The sequence below is a fragment of the Acomys russatus genome, chromosome 22, assembly GCF_903995435.1.
Source record: "Acomys russatus chromosome 22, mAcoRus1.1, whole genome shotgun sequence".
Lineage (NCBI taxonomy): Eukaryota > Metazoa > Chordata > Mammalia > Rodentia > Muridae > Acomys > Acomys russatus.
In genome coordinates this window covers 35,321,157-35,339,432 of record NC_067158.1, presented here as the reverse complement: position 1 = coordinate 35,339,432, position 18,276 = coordinate 35,321,157, and the positions used below count along the sequence as shown (strand labels likewise).

Here is an 18,276-nt window from a genome sequence, read left to right as displayed (position 1 = left end):
ATACACACATGTGTAAGTATATGCTGATGCACAATATGTACTCATTGGATGTGCTCTGACAAGTAAATCCCATAAATGTAACATGAGCAAAGTAGATAAGTACCTATCCTTATGAATCCACATATTTAAAGGCCATAGTGACACTTTAAATTAAGCGCACTGATGTTGAATATCCCCTAAGCCCTGCATCCAGTGCACAAGGGATACCTACTTAAAACATCAGACTCTGGTCAAATCCCCCACCCTCTTGAACCAGATACTAGATCTGGGTATCTTTACCCCAACATCACCCCAAGATGTATTCTAAGCTTGAGAACCATAGCAGGAAGTGTAGGAAGAGAGGTTCACCTTGCCAGTCTGGCCTATATAAATGAGAAGGTATCATTTAAAAAGTTACATGCTTCGTGGTCAAAAGAAGTCATTGTCTAGAAAAATAAAGAGAATCCAGAAAGAATATCCTGTAGAAGAAATCTAGAGAGACTGTAAGAAGAATATGTCGATGCCTATGACCCATGGTCATAGGGCTGCAGCAAACAGAGAGCAATGTTTCTTCGCTATCGGATGCTTTTTTACTTTATAGGAGAGGTTGACTGTGGCTCTTGGCATTCTGATTAGCCGCATACACTGGTTATTCTGCCTTTCCCAAGCATTACAGGAACATGATTTGGTGTTTGTGTGCAGTGCAGGATCCTACTTCAGATTCAAAAACCTCCAGTGACAATTCTTAGGGTTATTGAATGCCCTTCACCTCACGCCAAGCTCTGGGCCCTTGGTGGCTTCCTCAAAAGGGAGGGATGATTATATAGCACCCATGCAAAACCAGGGCATATCCTGAGAGAGAGGCTTCAACACCTACATCCTGGCAGCTCATTTCTTCACTGGGTGTAACTACGGCTTAATTTTATGTTTGTTCAGGATCCAGCTTACGGGGTCAATTAAAGTCAGAGGGAGATGTCGGCTTGATTTAGTAAAATTGGATTCTTTGTCTGCCTTGGGTTTATCTCCTTGGGCTGGACTGTCATTTGAATTTTATGTTTTTGTCCTTATTTCTTCTGACCATTTTTCCCCTAGTGAGGTTTTTTTTTTTTTTTTCTTCAGTGTTCTGCTCACCCTATCTGTTTGCAAAGAAGGTGTTTGTTTCTATAGAATGCCTGTCTTGTCCGATCTCCATCATCTTTATGGTCTTGCGGTCTGTCACTGTGGCTCATGTCTGGTTGCAGTTTGTTATGTTTAGACAGGAGTTTGTTATAAAGCTAAGGATCACGTCGGACTTTGCCTTCCAAACTTTCTTCTTTACGGTAGTCATAAACCTATGCCGCTAAAATGTTCCCTCTGGAGAGAGTGAAATTCTGATAACAAAAGCCTTGGAATAAAAGAAATGAAATGGGGTGGAAGTGGGGGTGAGTGGAGGAGAATCGTAAAGCAGCAAGGTACAACCTAGCCATCAACTCAAGTGCAGATTATGCAAAGAATACCGAGCATTTCCAAAAACTTGAGAAAATAACAACAAATGAGTGGAAGAATGTCCCTCGGTTGCCTGATTTTCTTGCCTTTAATCTTGGGGATCTAAGTGAACAAAGTCGTCCTGAGGTTGCCTGGAAGACAGAAAGAATCTCAGAAGCCTCCAACAGAAGCAAGCTCATCTCTGGAAGTGCTTGAAATGTATATTTTTGTCAACATGTAGAAGAAGAATGCAGATTGAGTTTATATGATTCTGTTGTGACATATGTATCTCAAGCTGTGTTTCTTTCTTCAACAAGCATATATTGAGTCCGTGCCATATGCAAAGCCCAGCACTCATATTGGTACTATTTGCCTTCTTAGCATCACTGTGTCCTAGGAGTGTGTTATGCCATCTACTAAAATGCAGTTGACTTACCAGGGACCACACCCTTAAAGAATATCAATTTATTCTCTCCAGCAGCTATCAATTACCAATAGCCCCTCAGCTAGGAGTGGGGTTGTATGCCTTCTCCTTCCCTCCCGGCTGAGATGTCCTCCTCTCATTGGAGCTCACACACCTCTTGAATACGCTGCCACAATGGCTGTGTGTTCATGTGTTCAATGTCCCTGTTGTGTCCAGAAAACACAGCTTTGTTGTAGTCACCTATAACCTCTGGCTCCGGCAACCATTCATAAAGTCATAATGTACTCTTCTCTGAAATGCACAGTGAAATCACATATACTCTCACTCTGACCAGTTAGGGTAGGACCATCACAACGCTTAGTGTATCGATGTTGTACATGCTACCCACCCGTCAATCATTTTGTAATCGTGTCAGTTATCATCTGCCTTGCTATTGTGTTGCGTGTGTAAAGGAACCTGGGTAGTATTCTAATACTGTCACAACGTATTTATGGTTCATCTGGTTTTTTCTCATCATACAGACACTGGATGGTGTCACATCACGAGAAGTCTGAGTAAAATGAGTCATTTTAGAAAGATAAACCACATCCACACAATTTTTACTGTGGAAATTGTTGCTGTATTAATACTTCTAACTGCTAGCCTTTTGCTGTGCCTAATTTATAAGTTAAGCTTAGACACAGACACGTATATAAATGGAAAACACATATACAGAAACCAGTACTACTGTCTATGCTTTCAGATAGCCACAGGTAACCTTAGGATGCATCTGCCCCAGACAAGGAGGACCACTGCTCCCTCTTAGCATCCCTCTGAAGTTGATGTTATTCCCATCTCTGTTTAGTTGAGAAAAGGCATGGGCCAGAGTGGGCCCAGAATCACACAGCCACATTAAGGTAACACTGGACTGGCATGCAGGTAGGGTAGGTTCAGACTAACACTGCGTCACTCCAGCCCTACTCCAAGGAGGAGGTTAGGCCTGTTGAGTCTTGGAGCAGATGCATTCAGGAGACTCACTGTCCCTTCATACTAGTCTTCACGGCATCAAGAAAGAGGAGCCAGAGAAGAGAGGAAAGCCGTGCCTAGCCTGGTTATCGTCCCTGCTCTCAATTCCTGATGTCTGTTGGGTATCTGGTACTCCATATCTCTTCATTAGGAAGTCCTCTGTCTTCCTAAAGGCAATAGAGTGTAATCCCAAAGACTCATTTTATTTCATGGATTGAGACACAGCACTGTCACCGAATGGAAATGAAAGCTTTAAGTCATGGATTAGACAGCGGTGAGAACCCGAGGTTCAGATGATATTTGATATTTAACCCACAAGAGATTATCAGTGAGGTGTGCATGAGCACCAACCACTAGATGCTGAGCCTTTGCCCTCTGGATGCCCAGCAGGACCTTTTCTTGTCTGCGTCCTTAAGCTTCACTGAAAACTCATACGCAGAACGTCAGCCCCAGCAGCTGGTTCCTGTGCAGTTTTGTCAGCCGGGTGAATACAGTCAGCCATTATGTCCTGCTGCCAGGAAGCCTAGGCAACATTTAATTCTGTCAGAACGGCCATTCTTTTCCTTGTCGACACCATCTAAGGGTCAGGAGCACAGGCCCCTACGGACTGCTGTGGAATGTGAGCTTGACCTTCTTTTACTGTTTCTTATTTCCAAGGACTTTAGCTTCCTTGTAAAATGTCCCTGGAATGCTGACTTGGACTCTTAGCTAGGCAGTGTGCTTTCCATATGGAGTTTAGATGTCTGGGAATTGTATACATAAATGTGAGGCAGAAGCCTCTTCCACCCTAAGAAGTTTTAGATGGGAGGCATCATTTCTTTCTGCAAAGCTCAACGTCAGCCTTAGTCTTTCAAAATGGTTGGTCTCTAAATTATGATTTTTGTTTTGTACTTGAACACTGACAGGTGAGAGTTCCAAATAGGAGCCCTAAAAACTCTAGTTTGTGTGCTGGAGATGTGGCCCAGCAGTTAAAAGAGCTCACTGCACTTGCAGAGGGCCAGAGTTCAAGTCCCAGCACACGTGTGTGATGGCCCACAACCACTTGAAGGGAATCTGACACCCTCTTCAGGTCTCCAAAGATACCCGCATACATGTGCACATACGTACATGGACACATACACATAAGTAAAAAATGAAATAAAATCTTTTTAAAATTAAAAGCAAAAACAAAAGTACTTGTCTTTCTCTTCTCGCTGACTTCGTTCCCCAGCCCTGAGTTGAAAGTGGCCTGACCTCTGCACAAGGAACCTCTGTGTACACAGAGCAGACCATCTAAACAGACAGCCAAGGCCAAGTTCATTTGGTTACCAAACACCTGAGTAGCAATTTCAGGAATGGTTTCTGGAACTACACCTGAAAGGCGATAGAATTGGCTGCCAATTGCAGTTGCTCGAGAGCACAAAGGAGACCTTGGAAAATAAGAAGGAAAGAAGGTTCTGCTCCGCAGAGAGTGTCTTGCGACAGGAGGGCTTGAGGATGCCTAAGAGTTTGGATCCAATGGGAGAGATAGATTTTTTTTTTTCTGAAGACCTCAAATGTGTCAACAATGCTGAGAGAGGAGATGAGGCCAAGGGAGGGCACAGGGCTCTAGTTAGCTTAGTTTTGAATCAGACAAGCTCCTCTTTTGACTTCACACCCCTTGGACAAGTATGGTGTATGAGAAAATTCCATCTTAGTGACCACTTAGCCCCTTTGAAATGATGTCGGATGTGGTAGCCAGGCCCTCCTTCCTTCAGAAGAAACAAAATCATCCCTTCCCCACTCTTGGAATTGCTAAAGCCCATCGTTTCCTGGCCTGGATTAAGTTGAAAATCACAAACACACATCTGCCATTCTGTCAGCCAGATGAAATGTGCTGATATTAAAATGTAAAACGGAATAACGCCAGTTGTCTCTGCCAGGTTGGGTTTGGGACAGCCCGGGAAAACATGCTGAACTGATTTCATCCAGGCTGAAGTTTGAGAGCACTGGAAAATGCAAAAGAATTTTTCTTGTTGTTGTTGTTGTTGTTTTTGTTGTTGTTGCTGTTGTTGTTAACTTCTCAAATCTGCAGCATTGTTTTCCCTTCAGGAAGGTCAGTGGGTTGGAATGAAATACTGGAGATCATGGGAGGCGGCCAGTGGACACGGTTCATCTACCATGGTAGCCTAGCAAGCTGATGCCTGTGACACCAAATATCATCACTGAAACACGATCACTGACATGGTGACAGGCACACCCTGTGGCCTATATGGCAAACGTTTTAAATTTCAACAAGGAGAAGTGGGAATGAATTGCTAGCAGAAAATTGGGAAGTATTCTCTATGTCCTTCAATAGGGAAGTTCTAAATGATAAGTAAAACAGCCACATTCAGGTGCTGTGTCAAATTCTATGAGCTGGCTTAGGAGGTAAAAGAGCTTTCCGTGAAAGCCAGGCAACCTGAGGTCCATCCTGAGAGCACAAGGAAAAAAGCCACATGGCATGGTGTGCTTCATCAGCAATTTTAGGACTCCAAAGGCGTGATGGGAGGTGGAGGCAGAAAAAGGGCCCAGAAGCGTGAGTCAGTTAGCCTGGAATATCATGTTGACAAGTAAAGCTAACCACAATATACATATATGCATACATCTAACTAGATGTCATGTGTCTGTATATATAATTAAAGTATCTTGAAGGCTATGTGGCATATTAACATCAGAGATGATTAATATCAAAGGTGAAGAGATTGATGGATACTGGTGCTGAAGGTATTGCTGGCTACAGCGTGGTCAGGGGACTTGAGACTTAATGGTGCCTGTGTTAGTATTAAATGTTTAAACAAATAAGCCCTGTCATTCCAGTGGCATAAAACCCTAGAAGTGTCCAGATTAATTTTCTTCAGCTCTAACAACTCCCCTTGTGACACTTCAGAGGCCCTGGGGGCCTATGCCAAAGTTCTTCCATCCAGAATATAGGGGAAGGGTGAGACTATGGTGGCCCCAGGGGACTCTCCAGCATCAAGTTGTCATGGGTGGAGATAGGGCAGCAGCTACACGCAGCCTGACTGTACTGCTCATGTCTAAAGGCAGATCTCCCGTCGGGATGTTTATTCTATTGGAATATTGGAAACAATGGCGATATCCTTTGAACCCTGCTGCAAATCAACCCCCAACAGAAAGGAAGGTCTGACTCCACGCTCACTCCATAGCCATATATATAATAAATATAAAGTCTGCTTTCTTGGACCTGGGCTATCATGTAACTAAAATGTAATGGCTTGATTGAGAAGCAGGGCATGTGTCTATCATGTATAAGGCCTTAGGTTTAATCCCCATGACAATAAGAAGGGGAAAAGCTCACAGGCCCTCATCCTCAGACAAAGAACTATAAGCAACTGGGAAATGCTGGGGGTGGGAGAAATGATATTCCCCAGGGAAGAGCAAACCAATTGGTTATGTAATACCAAGTGCTCAGCCCTGAGACCATGTATATGCCAGTAACATTATATGAACAAAGCAGGTTATATTTAGGTATTTAGGAGTATGAGGTATGTGTGTGTGTGTGTAAAACAAAATTTAAAATTAAAGTTAAATAGGCCATGGATTTGAAAGAGAGCAAAACAGTACATGGGAGAATTTGGAGGGAGTAAAGGAAAGGAAAAGAGAGAAATTATGTAATTATATTACAATTTCAGAAAATAAAAATTATTATTAAAAAATTTTATGTAGTATAGTTAGACCAGAATCTAGAAATTCTACAGGTGCTTAGCACTTGGTTGGTTTTACTTTTCTAAGCATTGGGCTGCTGGCCTTCAAAATGAAGGTGTAAGATGTAATCACAGCTAACCTAATTACATTTGTTAAATAATTGTTGGTATCTCATATTTTATTTTTCCCACATATGTTAAGAGCCATTCATAATCATTAATCACGAGGTAATCAGTGTTACTGGGAGTGGAGCTCATTCTTACTCCAATGAGGGAAACACATTAAACATATTTCAACATGGAACCAGCTATAGGTATATTTTAATACTACAGAAATCTTAGAAAATGTTTCTGCGCATTGCTGGAGTTAACTATATCTCTTTTATGGTCTTTCTGCTGTAATTTAGTTCCCAATACAATGGCTCATGTAGAATTATATTTCCATTAATATAGGCTGAGGGATAAATAAGTTTATATATTAATTTGTATGACAATTTCTTCAACTATGCATGCATGTGTGTGTGGAGAAATAGTAAAGTGTACACTAGGAGTATGAATGTTGTTCAATACTTGAAAATGTATTAGTAATTTTTCTAAAAGAAACTTGAGTAGCATTGGAAATATGTCTGAAATTAAATATATATCAGGATTCAAGGGCAAAACATAATGAATACAAGGAATAGAGAAATTTTTCTTCCACAAGTAATATCTCATGACAATATATAGATGCGCCTAATCCCATATCCAACCCCTAAACATAGCAATGGGCATAGAGAGTGCCTACTCCCTCAACATTACAGCTTCTAATTGTAGCATCTCTTACAGCTTCTGCAGAAAGACGAGAAAGACATCAGTCATTTGGAAAGGAGAAATGAAGCAAAATTCTCTATTTTTGAATATTTTAAATATGTTGAATGATGTTGTGATTTCTTAACTATATTTCTAATCAAAACATATTTAATTGACTACTTTATATTAATATGGTTTTGGACTTTAAATTTTTTTAAACAGTCTAAAAACTATATTAATAAAATTATTCAAATATATGCTTTGATTAGAAATATGGTTTTAAAAATCACAACACCATTTACCATAAGTAAGATATTTAAAAATATCTAAGAAACAAAGGTTTTCCTAACCCTAATACTCTGTAGAGAGCTATGGAAATTTAAGACATTTTATGGGGATGCACTTTATAACCCTACACTGAAAGATTTAAAAGATGTCAATGTTTTCTCTCTAAATGTAATTGAACTAATGTTCCTTATATTTCTTTGAATTTAATGAAAAAATCTTAAGAATCATCTTTTTTTAATTATAAAAATTTGACATTAAAAAGTAAAGAATGCAGAAATAATTTTATCAGATACAAAGTACGACATGTTTCCATACATAAGAAATGACATTAGTTTCAATACATAAGAAACATGTCTTTAGGAATGAGTGGATGCAAGATGGAACCATGGCACTCACCCCTTGTCTTCCTTCAATGATCTGATGGGTTCATTGGCAGAAAGAAATACCTCATCCTATTTCTCAGCAAATAAAAATCTGTATAGAATTGAAGATCATCTTAGCCAGTGGATATACATTTGTTGTAGAACAAAAGGCAAACCCCTTGCTTCGTCTTTTCCTGAATCTATCTCTGACTTCACCTGTCAGCTTGATCTCTTGATCTCTTGATCACCTACCACACTGCCCTTTTGGTGACATCATAATCCATCAAGCACATCTGACCCAAATCCATGTCTGTCCTAGTCCCGTTGTTACTGCTGAACCCTAGACATGGAACTCTTCAATCACAGGTCTTCACATGATCTTTTTCAATCAAGACTCAGCTCCACTTCCTTACAGTTCTGCAGCAGGCTTATTCAGCCTACACCACTTGCTACCACCCTAAGCCTTGTCTGAATATCTTTAGAACAAATGTCTTACACAGAACAGGTATTTAATAAGCATAGATGTAATGAATGAACCTTTGAAAAAAGCAAGAGATATCATTAGAGATAAGAAATGTAAATCAAATTCCTTTGGTAGAGAAAATAAATCAAAGCCATGAAAACTATGACAGCCTGCAGCCATGGAGTTAGCTTGGTTTTGCTTCCCCGCCTCCCTCTTAAAAATTAAGGAAATATGGCTTGAACTATACCACCTCTGTCAAAGTCTTAGGTTTTAGTTCCATTCTTTTGACTATTCATAATGGTTATTTTCTGTGTGTGAAATTATCAGTTTTGTTTTAATCACTCCTAGGAGCACTTTCATTCATGTGTTAGCTTAATACATTCATGCGTTTATGAATACAAATGCATCTATTTAATGAATCTACACTTATTACCTAATGTTACCACTGTAATGCAGGAGAATTTCCATGTGAGTTTGTTAAATGCAGCATCTGTAGCAGAATGTCCAAACGACCGAGGCTCAGATAACAAATTTATTCATCATCATGCTTTAAAAAACTGTAAATATCATTAAATAATCAATGGTTTTAATATAGTTAATGTTGCCTATTTGGAAACACTATGAACATCCTTGGTTAGCTAACATCGAAGTGTTATGTCATCCTGGCCCCTAAACTACTTCTTACCCCCCTCCCCTTTTTAAAAAAAAATCAGATTTCAGTCTCTTTCAGTTTTCAGAATTGACTTGCCTTTGTAGCAAAGAAATTAATGCTCAAACTAAGGCACCAGCCAAGGACAATACAGGCAGTAAACATTTAAACCCCTACCCAGATCTAGCCAATGGACAGAACATCCTCCACAGTTGAGTGGAGAGTGGGGTCTGACTTTCACACGAACTCTGGTGCCTCATATTTGACCATGTCCCCTGGAGGGGGAGACCTGGTGGCACTCAGAGGAAGGATAGCAGGTTACCAAGAAGAGACTTGATACCCTATGAGCATATACAGGGGGAGGAAGTCCCCCTCAGGAACAGTCATAGGGGAGGGGAATAAGGGGGCAATGGGAGGGAGGGAAGAATGGGAGGATACAAGGATGGGATAACCATTGAGATGTAACAAGAATAAATTAATAAAAAATTTTTAAAAAGAAATTAATGCACACAAATTGGTAACCAGTGGGCCCCAAATTAAAAGATCTTCCATTCTACAACTGAAAGAACTCCAGAACAATGAACTTGTGGACTTTCAGAATTGTAGTTTGAAAAAGGGGACCTAGCAGGGCTGAGTCGCAGCCAGCAGGCTTTGAATGACTTGAGGGTCAGAAAAGAAGGAGTAATTCTCAGCATTCACTTTTCTAACAAATATTTGCATGCCCTGTTTCATTACAATCTCATAAGGACTGTATTTAGTATTTCAATTTTGTACTTTGATTACCAGTTCGAATAGTTTCCCAAGTGGTTATTTCTCAGTATGATTTTCTCATGTGAGCTATGAACATCATTAAGAGTTCAGAAGTTTTCCCTAATAGATAGAATAGAATGAACAAATGAATAGATAAATTAGAATTGAGGAAGAGAATGGGGGTAGTCTACAAAGCAGGGCTCCTGCTTTGGGAAGAATGTGTGAATGGCTTTTATTTTCTCCTTGGGTTCCCCCCCGCCAACTTGTACCATTCTGTTTAAGGGATGCTTTGCCCCTGTGGGCCTGTGCACAGAGAGACTAGAATTCGACCTTGGCTGTTGTTTCCCAGGACAATAATTTACCTTCTCTTCTGAGAGTGGGTCTCTTACTAGATCCTGGGATCACCAATATAGGCTACCTGGCCAGCAAGCCTCCACCCCCTCCCCAGGGATCTTCCTGTCTCTGCCTCCCAGTGTGCCCCATGGCTTTTCATGTGAGTTCTAGAGATCATATGCAGGCCCCAGGTGCTTGCACTTCAAGCATGTTACTAATGGGACCATTCCCCTAGCCCATACACCATTTGGATTCTAGATGTGTCTACTAATATCTCCAAGTGTACTCTAGGAGCCCTGCTATCTGTAAGGAACACTGACAGGGTAGACGATGGGTCCTGCTTCCACTCACTTGCCAACTTCCACATGGAGACCTTCTGGCTTCTCTGTGTAGAGTTGTGTGGAAGTGGTAACAAGAGGGGAAAACAATGGAAACTACAAGGAGCTTGAGTCCTGGCCTCGCCATCTAAATAGCTATGAATAGATTTTTTTTTTTTTTTTTTTTAGCCAGCCCCAGAGTAAATATATTTACCTACAAAGTAGAGTAGTATTTGAGCATTTTTTTGTAAACATTCCAGGCCGTGAATAATTTAATATGTGATTTTCTTTTTCTCTTCCATGAACACATACATAAATAATATATAGTATATTTCAATTACCTAACTTAACAGAAAATCTTCCTGTGTCCCTGCCTGTCTCCCAGTCAATGCTTCCTAACCAAAGGGACTTTGATCTAAATGCATTAAGAAAACAGAATGCTTTTTATTATCTGCTATAATCTTAATCTAACTCAAAGCATATTTAAAACATTTCCGTGGGAATACTATGTAGATTTATGCATATCAATATTTAAATGATTTTAATTCCAGGAATTAAATCATAGATGTAAAGGGCAAGTTTAGCATATGCATCTAAAGCTAAGTAGATTCAGAACTAGTGTGGCTGGTGAGCTAGGAGATCACTGAATCTCTGAGATGCTCCCAGATCCTCAAAGTATTTTGTTAACTTGTGCTGTGTGGCTGCTTGGTTTAATAGGTTAAAAGAACGTTAATTGCAGAGCTTCCACACTATAAAGCTGAACACTGCACTCAGGGCTCAGAAGAAGTTGGTGAACAATTCAAACTCACAAATCTAACTTTAAGCTTGGGTTATCACGCTATGTTATGTACACTTAGATACTTGTTAACTCCCAATAGAAATGCATCTGAAAGCTAGGGGTGAAAGTCTGTGTTCGTGCTTTCTGCACCACCGCCCCTGCCTCAAGCTCAGAGAATGTTCCCAAAGCAAGCGACTAGCTATGCAGTGATCAGAAGGCATACCCTTGGATTTGGATCTGATGAACTGTCCCAATAACTGCATGCTTTATTGATTTGTTTGTCCATTTCTTAGAGAGAGAGCCATACTCTGTTGCTCAGCCTGGCCTCAAATGTATGGTACTCCTCATTCCTGCCTTTCCTCAGTGTTAGGATTATAAGCATGAGCCACCACAACTAAATCTAAACACATTTTTAATATGGCAATGCTTGCATGCATGCATACCTGCATATTTGTGTGTGTGTGTGTGTGTGTGTGTGTGTGTGTGTGTGTGTGTGTGTGTGTGTGTGTTACTGTCATTGTGTCCTTTGCAGAATACAACCTCTCGTCCAGCATCCTCTCTGTGGTAAGCAGAATAACAGCCCTCCAAGGACAGGTATATCCTAATTTACTGTCCCTATGAATGTACTGTACCTTCACAGGACCAAAATATCCTTTCTGAATTGATTAGTAAGGACTTTGGAATGGGGAGAGTATCATGAATTGTTTGTATAGTTCTAGTGCAATGGTCCTGAACCAAACATGGAATATATAAGCCAGAAAAAAAAAAAAAAGGAGGGGAAAAAAAAAAAAAAAGAAGAGTGTTACAAGGGCCCTGCTTGCTGCTGCTGAGTTTACAAATGAAGAAATAATCATAAACAAAGAATATAGCCAATCTGTAGATGCTCAGAAAAACAAAACAAGGGAACAACTTCCCCAGAGCCTCCTGAAGGGAAGCTACAGCTGCTGACACGCTTTCGTTAGCTGAGTGAGACCTGTGTTTGCCTATTGGAACTCTAAGATGATCATATGTTTGTGAGGTTTTAAGCCCTTGCATGGTGGTGATTTGTTACAGCAGCAGTGGGAAACTAATACAGCTTCTGACATTCCTCTTAATCTCCTGCAGCTTTGCACAGTGTGGGCACAAACAGAGGCTCGGGTAGCTCTCGTCATTGATCTTCTCCATCATTGCTCTTCATCCTGTATCCTTGCTCGCGATCATCTCCATCTTGGACCAGGATGAATTAACTAAGCTTTCTCCATTAGCAAACAATTGAAACTTAACATGAACCATCTTGAGACAAAATGGAGAAGAGGAGGGGGAAAGGGAGAGGAAAGAAGAGCAAGAAAGAAGAGAAGGAGGGAGAGGGCTAGGAGGGTACAAATTGACATTCAGAGGGGTGACATTGGCCCCATCCCAGCATAGATCAGTCTGGTGACACTGTGCTGCCTCACTTCCTCTTTGCGTGCAGGCCTCTATATGCCTACGATTTACAAGGTTTTAGTGGGGAAACTACCTGTTTCTTTCAGTAAAGGATTCTGAAATCCAGATATTTCTTTTCACTTATCATTCTGCAAGGAAATAGATTTAGGGACAGTCTCATTTCCGTTTCCTATGACAATATCTTGACTTAGTTCTGAGATGGACCTCACTCCTGAAAATGTGTCCTGGTTGGTAGCTAGAGGACTCTCTTCTTCAGGAGACCTCTCGACATTCCCTGGCTGGGCCTCTCACAGTAGGATGATCTTAGAATAGCTGTATACTTAGAATAGCTGGGCGTAGTCCCCAAGCACTAAGGTAGAGCCTTCTTGTTCTTCCTAAGAAGTCACTTAAACTGACACTTGGTAGCCATGCTGCATTCTTTTAACTGAAGGAGATGGCAGGAACCAGAGTAACCAATGAAGGGAACACAATGCTTAACAGGTATGGACCACACTGCTGAGGTTCACTGGGGCCGCCACCACAGTGAATAAAAGGGCCTGTGTGCCTAACGGTCCAACAGCACAACAGGGCAGACTCACAGAGAAAGTGGGCCTAAAAGAACATGTCAGTCACCAGGCTTTTTTTGAAGGTGTTAGAAACCGTTCAACTACAAGTAGAACATTATGATAGGCAGATTTGGGCCCAGGGGTCCCGCTCAAACTAAGGCACCAGCCAAGGACAATACAGGCGGTAAACTTTAAACTCCTACCCAGATCTAGCCAACGGTCAGAACATTCTCCACAGTTGAGTGGAGAGTGTGATATGACTTTCTCATGTACTCTGGTGCCTCACATTTGACCATGTCCCCTGGAGGGGGAGACCTTGTGGCACTCAGAGGAAGGACAGCAGGTTGCCAAGAAGAGACTTGATACCCTATCAGCATATACAGGGGGAGGTAATCCCCCTCAGGAACAGTCATAGGGGAGTGGAATAATGGGAAAATGGGGGGGGGGGAGGAATGGGAGGATACAAGGGATGGGATAACCATTGAGATGTAACAAGAATAAATTAATAAAAAATAAAATAAAATAAAATAAAAAAGAAACTGTTCAAAACATGGGGCCATGTTCCATTGCAAATTTCCTATAAGGCTTAGGCGTTGTCTAGGATTGAGGAGGTCATTACAAATTTAGGGTTCAAGTTAAGAAAATGCAAACTTTTTTCCCATTTATTTTTTTCTTAGACTGTGAATAAAAATATGTTAATATATAGCTAAGTGTGCTAGGGCAATTAAACTGTATATGATTTATAGAGAATAAACTACGATGCTATGAATCCAGTGGCAATTATTTGCTGTAACCTTTTTAATGTGACAATTCCTTGGATGTTATAGTGAAATATTTCACCCTTCAACTTCATTTTTATGGTGTGTATTTATTCTTAATAGTACAGATTCCGAATTGTCAAAATACTTGAGCTGATTTATGGTAATTAGCTTTAAGTTAGAACATTTGAAGTACATTCAATTAATTTTATCTGTCTGGCAAAGTACAATAAGGTCTTCAGCTCTGTAAAGTTTTCTTTGTAATATTAGCCATGCAATTGCTGGGGGGGGGGGTGCTGCACTCAAATTGCTCTCCTTTGAATACTATATTCAGAAAAGGAACAGGCAACATTTGGGATTAGGCACTATTTAGGAAATGTATATATAAGGATTACTTGAGATATCACCACCGAAGATCCTGGACTGTTTATCACACACTCGTTGACTGATCTTACCTGCAGCAAACAGGAAGCAATAACAATGGCCTAAATTATTCAAAGGCTCATCATCGGGTCTTAGGTTCCTAAGGATGGCATCAGGAAACAGCTGGGCAGGAGACTCCCTTCATACTTATTTTTCCCAAGTCTGTGTACAAAAGAGCTGTAGATCCATATGGAATGGATTAACAGAGATGCGTTTTTAAATGAAATTAAATATTCTAAACTTTAGGGAAATGATGTGTCATCTTTCCTAGCTAAAGCTTTCATTGGTAGTTTATCCCAAATATTATTTTTTGTCTTTGGGGTGGGTATTAAATAGTGACTGTGAGAGACTTATTTAAAAAAAAAAAAAAAGGTCTAGGATTGTTTGAGAGTGATTTTAGGACTTTGCCTTAATATCTGCACATAAGCAAAATTCCTGACAGTGTGAGTTGACTTTTCTACTGTAAGAAGGTTTCAAGTCACTGCTTAAGTTAAGAAGCATCATATATCAGAAAAACCAGCTCAAACTCTAAAGGACCGGAGAAGAGCAATTTAGAGCAAGCAGAGAGGATCGGGTTCTCTAAAACTGGGATCTTCAGGGCAGTGATATAGTTTGTACAGCTCGAAAGCAAATAGAGAAATCAGAATCCACAGGGTTATGGCACCGAGGTAGGATGAGCTTACTCATGAGCAACCCCCATTCTTCAAAGCAGTTTGAGACCCAGTATTAGAAAAGGCAGGAAAAAAAAAAAAAGAAAGAAAAAAAAAAGAAAAGGCAGGTTTCCTGGTGTTTGCATATGTGAGGGTCAAGACTATAAGCCCTGTGTCTTTGAAACATTCAGACTAGAGTTTTTCGTACTATAGTTTTTTATAACACAGACCTCTTTGGGGCCTTAATTATTTCTTGTTTTGTTATGTTTGTTTTTTTGTTTTGTTTTGTTTTTTTAACTTTCTTCTAAAGACCCAAAGAGAAAAAAATGCCAACCTATTTTACAAACTAAAAGGCATTGTGAACATGGTATTAAAATTTATGCTCTTGCTACTTACAAAAACAAAACACATAGTTGGGTAATCAAGATGTAAATAGCACACTGGACAAGACGTGAAGGTGAGCTGGCTTTTGTTTTGCATAAAATATGTTCACTCACAAGTGTACATGAGGGTCCAAAACAAATGCACTCTCTATCGTTTTCTGACTACTAACTCTTATTTTATTGGTTTCAGTGGACATAAACCTTGTCGAGATGGTGGTCCCATTTTTTCCCCAAATAGTTAGGGATTATAGTTTATTACTTATAACCCAGTTGGGTCATGGCTGTTTAGAAAGAGAAATGATCTCCTGGCACGGTTTCTAGAGATGACTGGATCCAGCTGGCCACTGTGTGGGTTTGTGGTGTTGGCTGGATAGGAGTGTTCATGGCTTGCTTCTCTGTGTTTTCTTCCACAGCTATCGGCAGGACTCTCATCCCCCGTTATTTTAGCACCGTGTTTGAAGGAGGGGTGACCGACCTGTATTACATCCTCAAACACTCGAAGGAATCCTACCACAACTCATCCATCACGGTAGACTGCGACCAGTGTGCTATGGTCACACAGCATGGGAAACCTATGTTCACCAAGGTATGGGCCAGGCTCAGACACAGCCACATACCTAAAAGGAAAAGAGTGCAGGGCCTTCTTCGCTTCAGCAGCTAAAATAGAGTTTTTGTTTCCTATACAAACAGTTCACTGATAGCTGAAAGAAGCACAGTTCTATTGTACAGACAGTATTTGTGCATGGTTATTTTGAAAAAAAAAAAATGTTAAGGAATTACAAATGTGAAACAAACAAGGCAGACAGTTTACTAATGATACCTTAATTATTATCCGGAAGGCATCTGAAAACAAAAGAGGTAAACGGGGATAGGAAATCTAAAGACTAAAGGTTGCTCCCTCGTGGGCTCAGAGGTTCTAGGATTGCAGTGTGTCAACCAAGCAACTCAGCAGTGGGCACAGCAGAGAGCGAAGCTGCTTCTAAAGCTAAGCAGCAAAGAAGAATGGGAACACTAGACAACGCAGCACTTGAGTCCAAGTTCACAGCCTGTGAAGGCTATGAGGTGTAGAACAGAAGAAGCAGACACTCAGCATCATGCTCTACATGTTTTGCACCTGGGGCCTCTGTCCTGGACAGAAAATCACCATGTGGAATATGTCCCCTCACTGGAGGACCTCTTGATTGTACGAGCACGTGATTGTTGCATGTCCCCTTCCACGTGGGGGGAAAAAGCAGTCACAGAAACTAGCATATTAAATTTATTGTTTATTTATTTTCGATGTTCTGAGGATCAAACTCAGGACCTTGCATCTGATAAATGTATGTCCCTTCAGCCCCACGGAAATTTGTCCTAATGAATACTTGCTTACTTAATACTGACTAAAATTCAGCATGACTCCTTTTTGTGATATTAATAATAGCAGCTATCTCTTTTAGAACAAACCACAGATGACAACCCTTTCAAGTTAAAGGGTGTTGGATTATCAGGGTTAATTGCCGAAAATCAAGCTGTAAAACTGGAGATGTGTTGTCTGTGCTATTTTGCTTCAAGAATAATAATTCAGTGTTTTGTGTTAGTATCACCAACCACGTTAGTATCCTGCAGTCTTTGTCTGTACCCATGATGGTATTTTAAATCAAAGGTACAGGACATAACATGAGTATGCAGTGCAAAGGGCAGTCCTTCACTGCCATTGACTCCATGGCATTGGGTGGAGTCATAGTGACTTGATTTTGACACTAAGAAATTTTTAAATTTTATTTTTAATTTATATATTCACTTTACACCTTGAGTGTAGCCCCCCCTCCTATCCTACCAGTCCCTACCTTCCACCCTATATCCCCTCCCCTTAACACTAGGCATTTTGAATGTGGCAAGGGCTAGGGGTTTTCTCTGTCGAATAGTTAAGCAGAGTGGAAAGGAATCCTTCAAAAAAACCGCTTCTGAAGAATGCTGAAGTCTATGCTGGGAAGGGAGTTTTGGTTATGAAGAAAATGGTCCATTGGGATGAAGGTTTAATTTTCCTTTTGCTTCATTCTGCAGATAGAGGACATTTTCATAATCATGCAGATAAGATGCACACACACCCAGTCCCTTCTCTCTCTCTCTCTCTCTCTCTCTCCCTCAAATGTTAATTCCTATAGCAGATTCAAATAAAACATGCATCTCCTTATGCTACAAGAGAAACAAAACATGATAATTAAATAAAACTTTTCCATCACTCAGAAACTATGCTCAGTGTCTACAGTCATTGAAAAAAGTACCAAGCATTTTGTGGCAGCCTTTTTATATATTTAGCCAATTTTTCTTTCTTTCTCAAGTCAGGTCAAAACTCACAAATAAACACAGTGAGTTGCTCTGAAGGTATGGCATGGAATCTTTCAGACTTGTGTTTGACCAATCTTACTCGTCAGAGGAACCCACAAGGCACAAAGTACTATTTTCATTCTCGTTAAGACACTGAGGTTTTCCTTGTGGCTGATTTTTTTCCCCGGAATGTTTCCCCTGTTCCCCAAGGGCCAGTGGCTCACTCTTTTTCTTTCTTTCTTTCTTTCTTTCTTTCTTTCTTTCTTTCTTTCTTTCTTTCTTTCCTGGAAAACAAGGCAATCACTAGAAAGACCTGAACACAGCTCCTTTGGCTCGGAAAGCATTGCTTATTTGGGCCACCCATGTCATCTGCTCCAGGACAGGCAGCCTTATTTGCCTATTCCTGTAATGAATATTTCAATACTCTGATGAAAAATGTCTCTTTCTAGGACATGTAGTTTCATTATAGGGATTTAATCCAGATGCTAATTATGCACATTTATTTTTAGGAAATTTGATAGGATT

The 18,276-nt window shown here is 40.4% G+C and overlaps 1 protein-coding gene across 13 annotated transcripts in view; it reads left to right on the top strand.

The window, feature by feature from the left end:
- The window catches only part of Ldb2 (LIM domain binding 2), a 318,407-nt gene that overhangs the window by 238,129 nt on the left and 62,002 nt on the right, over window positions 1-18,276 (top strand). For all 13 annotated transcript variants that reach the window (XM_051164877.1, XM_051164875.1, XM_051164876.1 and 10 more), the window contains exon 3: window positions 15,858-16,030. In XM_051164877.1, coding sequence (XP_051020834.1) covers window positions 15,858-16,030 — 173 coding nt within the window. The remainder of the gene's footprint in view (window positions 1-15,857; window positions 16,031-18,276) is intronic.